A 13,969-nucleotide genomic window follows, 5' to 3' on the forward strand; every position below is an offset into this window, starting at 1 on the left:
CAACAAGATATATTGCCTCCATTTCTTCATTCCACGAACGCACAAAACGCATTGAGCTCGATTGCCACATCGTTCGAGGGAAACTTCAGCAGCAACTATTTCATCTCCTTCCAATATCTTCTTCTCTTCAACTGTCAGATTTATTTACCAAGGCTTTGGATCCAAAACCATTTCACACTTTTCTTTCCAAACTTGGCCTCACTTCCATATGTTCATCAGCTTGATGGAGAGTATTAGTTACTATATAGGTAGTCATTATATATTATAACTTACTATCAGCTTAAGTTCTATATATATATAAACCCACTCTTTTGTATTTTGATTAATTCCAATAATAATAATCAAGATGTTATTCAATAAATTCTCCTCTTGATTACTAAGTAATTATAAAAGACAAAAAAATAATTATAAATCAATCACCATTATACTGATTTATTATTATTAATTATTTTTCTTTTAATTTAGTTTTGTCTTATTTTAGATTCAATTAGGTCAATTATATCAATTCATTGGTCGTGATGGCATAGCCCCTGCCATCTTGTTTTGTTGGTTTTTTTTTTTTTAATAGTTTTTCTATTTATCTTTTTATTTTACTTTTTTTTTAATTTTATTTTAGTCTGCAATTTTAAGTAGAAGTTGAATTTAAAATTGATTAAGAATTTAGTAATAAATAAAACTAAAGTTGAGTCCAACTAATACTATTATCTAACTTGTTTACATAAGAAATTCCTTTAAAATCCCTGTATATAGTTGGATTGGGCTTAGAACAACATCCACTATATTTAAAAATAAAAAATAAAAGGTTATATATGTTATTTTTTAAGAAGCGTCAATAATTATAACGCTTTTTTAAAAATATTGTATAAAGTTTTGTGTTTTTTAAAATATAAAATACAACAAAAATTTTATATAACAAACATTCTTAAAAGTGGGTTATTAAATCTAAACTTTGGTGTAGTGTTCATATGTTAATTTGAACATGTATCGATTAATTGAGATACTTATCATCTTCATTACAATATTTCTCACAACAAAACATCTCTTAATTATCCTACTTTAGATCTATTTTTAATTCCCTGTTTTCAATCACTGTAGGAACATCAATTTTCATCAATATCAAAAGCAAATTCAACCTTAACATGTTTTAAAGGAAAGCACAACTATATTGTATAACTGATAACTTTAATTTCATTTTCTAATACATAGATGAAATTAAAATCATTATGCATTACATTAAAAAATTTAAAAATTATACAATGACTGCTCAAAATAATAAGCCACTGACAAAGGAACAAGTCTTCAAGTCAACACTTTCAATAGGCAATTTATCATCTGGAAAATAACAATCAAACTTCCCTTCCTTCTCTGGCAACAATTCACAAGGCTTAGGATAAACATTACTAGTAACCCCTTCAACATCACTACAATTCCATTGCAATTTATTTCCAACATTATGAATAGTGACATTAGAAATACAAATTCCACTAAAAGGGTCACCATTAATTCCTTCAAGTCTAGCTGAATATGTAACATTATTAGCCACAACATTACTATAATTTATTCCACTTATTATAGGAAGTGCTTTTGGATCAAAACTAGGATCAGGGTGTGATCCATATGAACCTGTCATCCAAAAAACATATTTCATTGTGTTCAAATTCATACCTCTAACAAAAATATCTTTAACAAAACCACCTCTGCCAATTGCACTTTTGATTCTAACTGCTGATTGAGTGTTGATTGCTGTGAGATCTTCAACTCTGATGTCTTGAATTCCACCTGACATTTCACTGCCTAATGCAATCATAGCACTGTCAGGTGATACACATTTAAGTCTTCTAATTATTATGTGTTGGCTTGGCATTCCAAATTTTATTCCATATTGGTCCCAACCACTTTTTATTGCAACACAATCATCACCAGATATTATTTGGCTATCTTCAATTCTTACATTGCTACAAGAATCTGTATAAATAAATGGAAAAAATAATTTAGATGACCCTATTAAAATTTCACATATTTCGTTAAATAAGTTAATTCAACTCATGCGTAACACTTGAATTTTTGAATGAGTTTTTACAAAAATGTTAAGGATATTATAAAAATGTTCCCTACAAAATTTTAGAGTTTTTTAACAAAAGATAAATTAAATATAAATTTTTAAGAATCAAAAGTTTAAAACACCACATTTAATTCATCCACGTGTTAAACAATTCTAGATTTTTATGGGAGAGAGTATTATAGTTTTCTAAGCATTCATGTAAAAGAAATTATCCAAAAATTTAGGATACATATGACACACTTTAGCGCAATAAAAAAATGATTAGATGTGAGTACTAATAGTTTGTTACCTGGATCTATTCCATCTGTGTTGGGAGAGTCGATTGGTGCAATTATATTAAGTCCTTGAATTATAATGTCACTAAAGTAGGAAAAGAGTATTATATATGATTAGTGTATTAGTATCATGGAAATATCAAGATTAATCATGAATGAAAATGAAAATGTTTATCAAACCTGCTATAAATTGGATGGACAAACCAAGATGGAGAGTTAATCAAAGTGAGATTTGATATTTGAATTTGATTAGAGAACATAATCTCAATCAAGTATGGCCTAGTGAGATTCAATTCATCCTTGTGGAACTTGTCCCACCAATATGATCCTTGTCCATCAATTGTGCCATTGCAACCTTATAATAATTCAAATTAAAATGTGTGACATTAAAAATGATTTTCAATGACATTGAAATCTATGAAACACAAATATTGACGTAGACATTAAACACGATATTGATACATCGATATCAATGATAATCAGAAAAAATAAATAAATTGAATATAAATAATGTGTTAATGTTGAACATCAAAACATATCTTCAATTAGAAATGTCACTGCTGCAAAGCATGAAATTAAAACAAATCTTAATTGTTGAATAGTGATAAGTTTAGTAGTCACCAGTAATTACAACATCTGTGAGGTTAGTTCCAAAAATCAGACTACTAAATCTTCCATTAGGTGCATCCCTTCCTCTACCATATGATGGTAACACAGGTAGTGAGGGCCACTCTGATTCATCCTGAAAGCCAATTATCAAATAATGAGTCTATTTAGAACAATTTCAAATTATCAATTGATGTCACATGTTGAATCTTCAAATACATTATTTTTCAAATAGGGTGCATATATAGCACATGTGCCATATGGTAAAGAAATCAAACTTTATTTTTTAACAAATATATAAAAGTAAATTTTTTTTTTAACTTGAGTCACATGTCTTAAATAAAGAACTCAAATTGAAAACATGTATTGATTCTCTACCATGGGAGCTTTTAATTTCAAATTCGGTATAAAAATCAAAATGTAAACTCCACATTCAAGTGGATTTTTATAAAATGAAAGACTGCATCTTTTCTGGACGGTCTAATTTTGACCAACCAACCACTAATGTACTGAGTGTGTGAATACATAGTATTTTGACTGAAGGGAATCTATTTATGTTGAACATTCGACTCCCTTGCATTTTGGAGTTCACACAGTTAATCAAGATCAGACAAATTAGATTTAAACTCAGTATTTTAAATTCTAAAACTAAAATCAATATTAAGTTAGGCTATTTATGTTGAGACAAAATCTCAATTTAATATTTTGATGAAAATAAATAAAAAGTTAATTAAGAATGTTAATTATGATTCTAAGTGTTTTGGTATGTGTTTGAGTGTATTAATCAAAGATAGGATCCAAGTAAAGCATGAATAAATCAGCAAGAAAAGCAAAAATCTCAACAAACAAGAAAGGAGAAAATTCTTAGTAAAATCTGAAAAACGGAGAATGTTCTCCAGTTTCAAGAATGATCGTCACATCTTCAAAAGCAATCAATCTCCAATAGTTCAAAGAAGATTCTACCTCTGACTTTCATGTTAATGTTATCAGTACTTGGCAAGGAACAAGTAGGAACCATTCAAGTCAAAGAAGGCATTTGAATCACAAAGAGAGAAGATCACGAATTAGCAAGACCAGACAGATCTGAACATTCTTGACAACATTCTGATCAACTGGACAATAGTGTAATATTAGTCTCCAAATTGATTATCAACCTCCGTTTCTGTAGAAGTTCAGTATCAATCTTCATATTTTTGAAGAAGTTCGTCATCATTCTCTACGTTGTTTTGACAGAATCAAATCTTCAGATCGAAGATATAACATCAACAGTTACATATGAAGCTTCAAGAATCATTAAACATAAAGAAATTCTGATCAAGAACGAATGAAACAGCACCGGTCAAACAGGATTTAAAAATGTTCAAAGGCTGAAATATTTTTAATCATATATATTGGTTTTTGTCAAATCTGACAAAGCACTACCAACAGCTCTTTTGACCATTATTAAATGCCCTAAAAGCCTATAAAAGGAAGGTCAGTGCTCAAGGAAAAATTAGAGCTTCAAGTACTAAACAATTCATTACTCATTTCAATCATACTTGAATTTCTCTCATTCACATACACTGATTTTTCCTATTCGATTCCTAGAATCATTCTCTTGTATTTCTCTGTCAAAGAATCAGAATTCAAACAAATGTTGAACCTTCTTAGTTTCTAACAAAACAATCTCATCATTATTGTAAAACTCAAACTATAAGAGTTTAGGTATATTGTAAGAAATCCTATCAAAGTTGATAGATGACTTGATTGAACTCCTTTCTGGGTGGAAATGTAGCAGTAAAACCTTGTGAGGACTGAACGTAACTCGGGTTGGGTGAACCAAGATATCCCATTGTGTGGTATCTCTTCCGTTATCTATTTATTTTCAGTCTAATTGATTATCAAGTTAAATACATAAACTGAATTACTAATTTTAACTAACCAAGAACGTTCACCGTTTTCTAGTTAAAATCAAGAACGTTTTCCGTTTTCTGGTTAAAACAAGAACGTTTTCCGTTTTCTGGTTAAAACCAATAATGTTTTCCGTTTTCTGGTTAAAACCAAGAACGTTTTCCGTTTTCTGGTTAAAACCAAGAACGTTTTCCGTTTTCTGGTTAAAACCAAGAACGTTTTCCGTTTTCTGGTTAAAACCAAGAACGTTTTCGGTTAAAACCAAGAACGTTTTCGGTTAAAACCAAAAACGTTCTCTCTGTTTTCTGTTTTCACAACCAAGATCAATATTGAATTATTTTCTTAATTTTTTAAGAGGAATTTTTAAATATAATCATTTACAATTCAAACCCTCATTCCTTATAAATTGATATTACTACTTTAATTTGGTCGAACAACCACCAATATATTTGAATGCATAAACGCATGGACTTTCTAACTAAAGGGAACCCAAATCCATGCAAAAACACGGTGATTTCAAATAATTCTCCTAATTTTACTACACAGAAACAAAAGTTGGAGATCAAAAGGTACCTGAGAAGCGAGAATGACAGCATCATTTTGCAGAAAAAGAGTGAAATGACTAGTAAGATTAAAGCTTCCGGTAAGCCATTTTCCAGGTGGAACAACAAGTAAAGATCCACCATCATTACCATATTGACTAAGATTTCTGATTGCATATTCAAAAACTTTAGTGTTCGATGTTTTTCCATCACCAACAGCACCAAAATCAGTTAAAAATGCACTGTGTTTTCTACAATCAATTGCAGAGTAGTACTCAACCTTCTCATCATATTCACTAATTACTCTGCATTCTGTTACTTTCAATTCTTGTAATCCCAATAACACAACTAGGAAAATAACACCAATAACCTGAAGAAAAAAACAAGGGTTTATCACAAACACCAAAATAAGTAAATCTTCATAAAATAATAAAATTTTACTAATTTTGGTTCTATTAAATGAGTTTAAATCATTTTATAAAAATTCTCTTAGAAATTATTTTAATTATACATAATAAAACTACAGTCTTTTGCTTATGTAAATTTTTACACAAACAGAATCAAAAAATCAACATAAAAAATAAAGCGAAGGTTCAATTACATGCCATCAAAATCTAGAAAACCAAGATTATTAAAAAAAAATATTAGTATAAAGATGAAGTACAATGTATATTATATTATAGATAAAAAAATAATAATTATAAAAATTACATGGGGGTTTGTGAGTTTTGGGAACAGCTTCATAGTTAGAATGTAACTAAGATATTATTGAGTTTTGTTTTGTGGCAAAGAACACAAAAAATAGGGTCATATTTATAGTGTGTTGTTTACCTTAAGGAGAGATTAACGGAGAATTTGAAGAACGTGGTGATTTTAAAACATTTTTGGAATATAAATAAAAATAGTAATGGTGGCATGAAGTATGTAATTAAGTGTACGAAATCACAGCATGGTGTTGTGTAGTGGCGGTTATATAGGCATGTCTGAATTGGTGGAAATTAATGAACCATCATGTCTTGCCTTTTCTAATTTTTTTTTATCAACGGTTATCAAAACTTTTCATACATCTAACGATAGCATTTGACTCTTTTAATATCATATTTTTTATGATGAAGTGAATAGTTAATTTTATATGCATATGATTGATAGTTTGTAATATCATGAAAAAGTTATTTATTTATTCACTTTATTAAAATAGTTAATATTATATTTACATGATTATAATATTATGAATAGTTATTTGTTTATTCACTTTATTAAAATTTAAAGGTATGTTAGCAAAAAATTAAAATTCAAAGGATTTATTTCAACGTTTGAAAACTTTATAAAAATCAAAACATCGGAATCTAACCTCCTCAAATTTGATGGGTGGATTGGACACGAACCTAACAAAATGGGTTAGTTCATATGTGACGACCGCAAAAAGTCCAATAAATTGTAAGACTGAGAGTTCTAAATTTTAAATCTGAATTTTAATTAATATTTTTTAGTCTGGTGCTAATAAGATTGTATCAATATCGAGTTAGTGTAATTAGGCTTAAGACTCCGGATACCATATGACATGAAAAAATAGGGTAGGTAAGATATTTAAAGACTACAAGAAATAAAGTACGTAAAATGTGTAAAAAAAAATTGTATTGTATTTAAAATAATGTTAATACCATTTAAATATGTTAAAATATATTTTATAAAATTATATAACTTTTTTAAAATATATTACAATACTTAAAAATATAAAATTTAAATAAAATAATTAAATAATGAGGTGGCCCGAAAGCCTGCAGCATATTTAAGATTAGACTCGGATAGTAATTTTTTGGTCGATTTTAAAGAGGACTGTTAGGATCGCCCTTAACAAATCGAGTAACCCATTTCAACAACTCTAATATGAACTATTAAAGAAAGTTGAATTTTTTACCCCTCAATTGGACTTATACCCCCTCTAAAAACCCAAATTTGTCAATAACTACCATAAATTTCATTCCTTCTTGAAATTTCCGTTACAGTTTTTGTTTTTTTTGTTTTTATATTTATTTCACATTCAATTTATTTTCAGTGAGAAGCAGAGGAGCAAAAAACACCGTTGAACATTCTCGAATTCAACCTCCTACACAATCTAATAGGAGGAATTACCGATCTAAGTTTAAACGGACAACCACACATTTTAGTTGAAGCTACTGAGTTACTTTTATTTGACTTATATTTTTCACCTCTATCACAACCAAAAATTAATTTTCACTCCCTTCCTCTCTTTCCAGTCTCTATGTCAGATCGAGTAATGATAACAGCTACTCGATTTTATCGGCCAATCTCTTCTTCCCATGATATGACATCTTCTCGTGACTCGAAAATTTGATCAGTTGTAAATGATTTAGTCAAATCTATAATGGTGTGTTTTTTTCATCCTTACTTCAAAAAAAAGTAAAAAAAAATCCAAAAAAAATAATAATAGTACGTACCGGAAATTTTTGGTAATATAAATAATGTACCGGAAATTTTGTTGGCAAAATTTCCGTTAAGTAATTTCGACTACCGAAAATTTTGTGTCTTGAAATTTTCGGTAGTTATAAAGTCTGTACCGGATATTTGAGAGAAAAATATTACTTACCAGAAATTTTGGTAAGAGGGTGAAATTTTAAAATAATTTTTTAATCTTTAATTTAATAAAAATTAAAAGGACAATTTTCAATTTTTAATATTTTAGAGAGTATAAATACAATTGTGAGGTTTCAAAATCCAACTTTCACTATTAAAATCTCCGAACTCAATATAAGAGGTTTCAAAATCCAACTTTCACTATTAAAATCATGATACTATTTTATGTTTTAAAAAAATTATGCATATGATCCATTTTAAATATCATTTTTCATGAATCGCCTATCAATTTTAATTTACTTATATAAGAATCTTAATTTTTATATTATTATCATTTTTTTTAATCAATTTTATAATTTCTCATTAAAAATAGCACATTTCAATGTTTGTCTAAACCTCTAAATCCTTCTCCAAACCATTTACATATATGTTTTACGTTCAATTGTTTTAAGTTGTTGATATTTAGATTAAGCGAATCATCACTTATTTTTTAGATGAAAGATCATTGAAGTCGAAGAAAATAGAATACAAATAGACAACTTTAAGAGTATAAATCCTAATCAAATCAGCAATAAAATAGAAACTAACATTGACATGAGATTAACGCCGAACATCAAATATTGAGTTATCATTATTGAGTCACAATCCTAAATCAAGTGTTTAAAAGACAAACAAACAAGTTAATTAAAACTCTAATCATGATTCTAATTGTGTTGCTATTTAACTTGTGTTTTTGAGTGTATTATTCAAAGATAGGTAATCATGTACACTCATACAATAATCAATGATCACACCATGATATAAACCAGAGTAAATCATGTCTGAATTAAACTTGATATTGATGACAAGATCAGTTGAGGAAAATCAAGATCGTTCTGGTGCAATACAGATCATTCCGGTTTATAAGAATATCAATTTGGGCAACCAAGACCGTTCTGGGTTACAACAATATCATTCTAGTCTATCAAGATCATTATGGATAATTCGTTTTAAGAATAGATATGAAATGAATCATTTCCCAAATTCCAGATCTTAAGTGAAACAAGGCTATTTAGAAAAATGATTGTAACACCCCGTTTTTCAAAGCGAGGGTGTATTTTTTTTCAAAAGGAATTAGAATAAAACACAGAATTAAATCAGGAAAAAGCCTTTGGATAAATAATTGAGTCATTAAAATTTACAAGCAGCGGAAAAAGTTTCTCAAATACATACATCCAAAGTATCTAAACAACAACCAGAAGATACAAGGAACCCATTCAACTAAGGTGTCGTACTGACAATAATAGTAACAGTACAGTCTTCCGGTTTAAAATAAACGCAACCCCAAAAGAAAGACCTCTGATCCCTCTATGTCAACCTAATCTGATCATTTTACAACACAACTAAACACCCTGACTGATCTCCACGCGCCCCGTGAGATCCTCCTAACGTAGCTGCAGTCAAGCGTTCCCATCTCCATTTCCGTCCGTAGGGTACGAACCGGTAAGATCGTCCTGACTCTCATCTGAGGGCAAAACCCAGATTTCCACAATAATTGTAAAGGTCACCAACCGAAAATAACAGTTAACACATAACATTTACGTTTTAAAGGCTAAAAATAACTTTTCAACTAAGCATGCACCTTAGCAGGATTTTCAATATGCGAAAAGTTCATACAATACTTTGCCAATTAAAATGAAAGTAAAATGAGGTTCTCAATCCCCTAATTATATCATAACAAATCAAGACATGGATAGTTTCATGGGCAAACAATCATACAACTAAAACTGAGGATTTTCACTGAGCCAATCGATTAGGCAATCGATTGGGGTGAAGGATTTTGATGAAACAGAATCCTGGGCTGAAATCAATCGATTGGGAAATCGATTGAGTGAGTACTGAGCCCCTGACTTAATACCAATCGATTTCCAAATCGATTTCCTGAAGGTTTTTAGTGAAATTTTGAACTCTGGCTTGATTCAATCGATTGGGAAATCGATTGACAGGGTAGCTGAGCCCCTGACTTAATGGCCAATCGATTGGGCAATCGATTTCGTAAATGATTTTCGAAAACTGATTACAAAATCGATTGGCTAATCGATTTTGTCCATTTGGCCAAGTCCCTGTTTACTATCCAATCGATTGGGAAATCGATTTACCTGTGTATTCTTTCAAAAATTCATAAACTAACTCAATCACATTCATGCATAATCCCAATTCTTAACACTTAACACTGATAACACAATTACTACGACATCATGGATTTCGAAATGGTATTGCAATCAAACATGTTATCACCAAATTCCAAAACATAACACTTAGCATTTATAACACATTACTACACAAACAAAATGAACCAACAGTTCACAAATCAACAGGGTGTAGTCTCTCGCGGACAAACACAATTCCCTCAGGAACGTAAGTCGTAAACGTACTACCTATCACGGGTCCGTACCGTTTACCGAGGTGCCACCTATCCCGGGTCAGCACAACTTACCAAAACATACACGAGTAAACGAGACATTAAGAGATTCCCCATTCTTAATTCTCATCTAACTTAAACCAGGGCGTAGTCTCTCACGGACAAACCCCTGCGCAGTCTCTCACGGACAAACGCAATTCCCGCAGGAACGTAAGTCGTAAACGTACTACCTATCACGGGTCCGTACTGTTTACCGAGGTGCCACCTATCCCGGGTCAGCACAACTTACCAAACACAATTCCCTCAGGAACGTAAGTCGTAAACGTACTACCTATCACGGGTCCGTACTGTTTACCGAGGTGCCACCCATCCCGGGTCAGCACGACTTACCAAACGTAAATCGTAAACGTACTGCCTATCACGGCCCGTACTGTTTACCAAGGTGCCACCTATCCCGGGTCAGCACGATTTACCGAAACACACATAAAAAAGCGAGACATTAAGAGATTCCCCATTCTTAATTCTCATTTAACTTAACGATTTTCAAGACAAAACATTCAGTAAATAAGTCATTAAGAGATTCCCCATTCTTAATACTCATTTACTGAAACGATTTTCAAAAACGAACATTAAGTAACCGAGACATTAAGAGATTCCCCATTCTTAATACTCATTTACTGAAACGATTTTCAAAAACGAACATTAAGTAACCGAGACATTAAGAGATTCCCCATTCTTAACGCCCAGTTAACTTAAACGATTTTCAAAACAAAATATTAAGTAACCGAGACATTAAGAGATTCCCCATTCTTAACGCCCAGTTAACTTAAACGATTTTTCTTTAAAACAAAATATTAAGTAACCGAGACATTAAGAGATTCCCCCTCCTTAACGTCCAGTTAACTTAAACGGTTTTCAAAACAAAATATTAAGTAACCGAGACATTAAGAGATTCCCCATTCTTAACGCCCAGTTAACTTAAACGATTTTCAAAACAAAATATTAAGTAACCGAGACATTAAGAGATTCCCCCTCCTTAACGTCCAGTTAACTTAAACGGTTTTCAAAACAAAATATTAAGTAACCGAGACATTAAGAGATTCCCCCTCCTTAACGTCCAGTTAACTTAAACGGTTTTCAAAACAAAATATTAAGTAACCGAGACATTAAGAGATTCCCCATTCTTAACGCCCAGTTAACTTAAACGATTTTTCTTTAAAACAAAATATTAAGTAACCGAGACATTAAGAGATTCCCCATTCTTAACGCCCAGTTAACTTAAACGATTTTTCACAAACAAACGCACATTAAGTAAACGAGACATTAAGAGATTCCCCATTCTTAACGCCCAGTTAACTTAAACGATTTTTCACAAACAAACGCACATTAAGTAAACGAGACATTAAGAGATTCCCCATTCTTAACGCCCAGTTAACTTAAACGATTTTTCTTTAAAACAAAATATTAAGTAACCGAGACATTAAGAGATTCCCCATTCTTAATACTCATTTAACTTAATGGTTTTCAAATTTCACACAACACAAACTCAACAAATTCTCACATCAAAACATATCAATTCATTTATTCACAAATCCAACCATACACATATCAAATTTCATCAATATCAATTAAGAGCATGTCAAAAACAACGAACACAAATCGACACAATCCACTACTCAAAACACACAAGTTTCATTTACCCAAAATCTTACACAATGACTTCAAATTCATTTACCACGAACCATTCATCAATATAAACAAAACCTAACTCTAAGGTTTTACCCATAACGCATTAGTTTCGTTTTTCCCCAAATCGATACATTAAACCCTAACAAATTCCTTCCCACACAACCACAGATAAGTCCCTAATGCAAACTAGAAGTTTGGAAGGAGCCCTTACCTCAACGTTAGCTTTAACGCGCGTTTCCGGTACCGCGAGTAATTCCGGTAAATTTTCCGCTCGCAACGCCGCTTCCAAATTAGTTCACTAGCACCGTAGCGTGGTGGTGAGCAACTTTCCCTTCTGTCTCTTCGAGAAATGAGGTTCGGATCTAGAAGAAACGGAGGGGTTTGTGTTTGGATCTCAAAAACCGTTTTTCTTCGTTTTCGAATCAAAGAGGAAGAGTGGAGTTGCGAAAACCTTGATCTAACTCTCACCCAACCTTGGGTCACTAGCTTTGAAGAAAAGGAAGCAACGAAAACGAAAAATGGAGAAGGATGGAATTTTGGGTTTTGCTCGCGTGAGGTTCAGAGGAAGGAGATGGAAATTTGAAATTTCCTTCCTTTCTTTTTCTTTCCTTTGTTTTTCCTTTCTTCCTTTTTCCTTCCTTCCTTTATATACTATTTTCTTTTCCTTTTCCTTCCTTCTAGTTTTCCTTTCTTTTTCCCTCCAAACAAACATATATAAATATAATAAATATAACTTAACAAATATCTCAAAATCTAGATATTTATTAAATTACCGTTTCACCCGAAACGCCTTAAATTCTCCGTAAAGGATTTTCCGCAGTTAAATTCAATTTATTTATCGACGAGAAATTCTAATTGGCATCGAAATATCTTTTCGATTATAAAACTCAAAAATATTATTAACCCGTAACGCTTAAATTCTCCGAAAAGGATTTACCGCACTTAATTTAAATTTATTTATCGACGAGTAATTCTAAACGGGGTCAAAATAACTTTTTGATCCTATACACACCATAATATTATTAACTTTGGCTAAAAAGCCTCCGAGCCAAAATCCAAAACACATAAAATACATAAAGTGTACTTTAAAATTATGGGTCTTACAATGATCGAGCCCAAAAGTTTAGCTAAAGGCCAGAAGAAGCAAAATCGCATCAGGAACAACAACCAGATCCATCTCCAGATTGATGAGCTATGAACAAGTTATTTTGAGTTATAGCAGATAATCATTCTCAAACAAGTGTTGAGTAGATTTTGATCCTATAACCTTCTATCACAATTTGAAACTCAAATTTATTTCTTAAGATAGTTTAAGTGTATTGCAAAAATGCTTTTTGTTTAAAAGGTAACTTGTAAAAATCCGTTATGGACTTAAAGGTATTTGTAAAAATTCTTTCAACGTTGAAAGGTGAATGTTGTAACTGATCAAGAAGATTATGCGAAAGCAAGATTGTTCTTGTGTGAAGCACATTAGTGAAATAAACTCACAAGTTGGGAGGACTGGATGTGACCCACCTTGGGTGAACCAAGATACACCATTGTGTGATATTTTTATCGCTTTCCTTTACTATTTCTCACTCGCTATCACAAATCACGTAGAAATAATCTGTTTCACTTATTTTTAACTAACCAAGGATGTTCTGGATTTTTATGAGTAACCAAGATTGATCTTGAGTTAGTATATATTGAAAGCTGAAATTACTATTTAAAAAAGGGAATATCACAATTCAAATCCCCCTTCCTTGTGATTGATGTTGCTACTTCAATTGGCATAAGGATAAACACCTAACAAGTGTTAGAGGAAAAGATTCAAGAAGCAACGTTAAAATCCAAGTATATCGTTGAAGGAGGATCATCAAATAGACCACCTTACTTTGATGATACAGGCTACTACTTTTGGAAAAGTAAG

General features: G+C 31.3%; 1 protein-coding gene across 1 annotated transcript; it reads right to left on the reverse strand.

Annotated features, from left to right (window-relative positions):
* Positions 1 to 1,153: 1,153 nt before the first annotated feature.
* Positions 1,154 to 6,200, reverse strand: LOC101512485 (probable polygalacturonase). The gene is made up of 6 exons (XM_004513130.4): positions 6,087 to 6,200; positions 5,407 to 5,745; positions 2,959 to 3,079; positions 2,518 to 2,692; positions 2,352 to 2,422; positions 1,154 to 1,965 (listed from the first exon to the last, which is right to left on the reverse strand). The coding sequence occupies exons 1-6, from the start codon at positions 6,117 to 6,119 to the stop codon at positions 1,265 to 1,267; spliced, it is 1,440 nt and encodes a 479-aa protein (XP_004513187.1). The 5' UTR covers positions 6,120 to 6,200; the 3' UTR covers positions 1,154 to 1,264.
* Positions 6,201 to 13,969: the final 7,769 nt, after the last annotated feature.

This window comes from Cicer arietinum, chromosome 8, assembly GCF_000331145.2.
Source record: "Cicer arietinum cultivar CDC Frontier isolate Library 1 chromosome 8, Cicar.CDCFrontier_v2.0, whole genome shotgun sequence".
Classification (NCBI taxonomy): Eukaryota; Viridiplantae; Streptophyta; class Magnoliopsida; order Fabales; family Fabaceae; genus Cicer; species Cicer arietinum.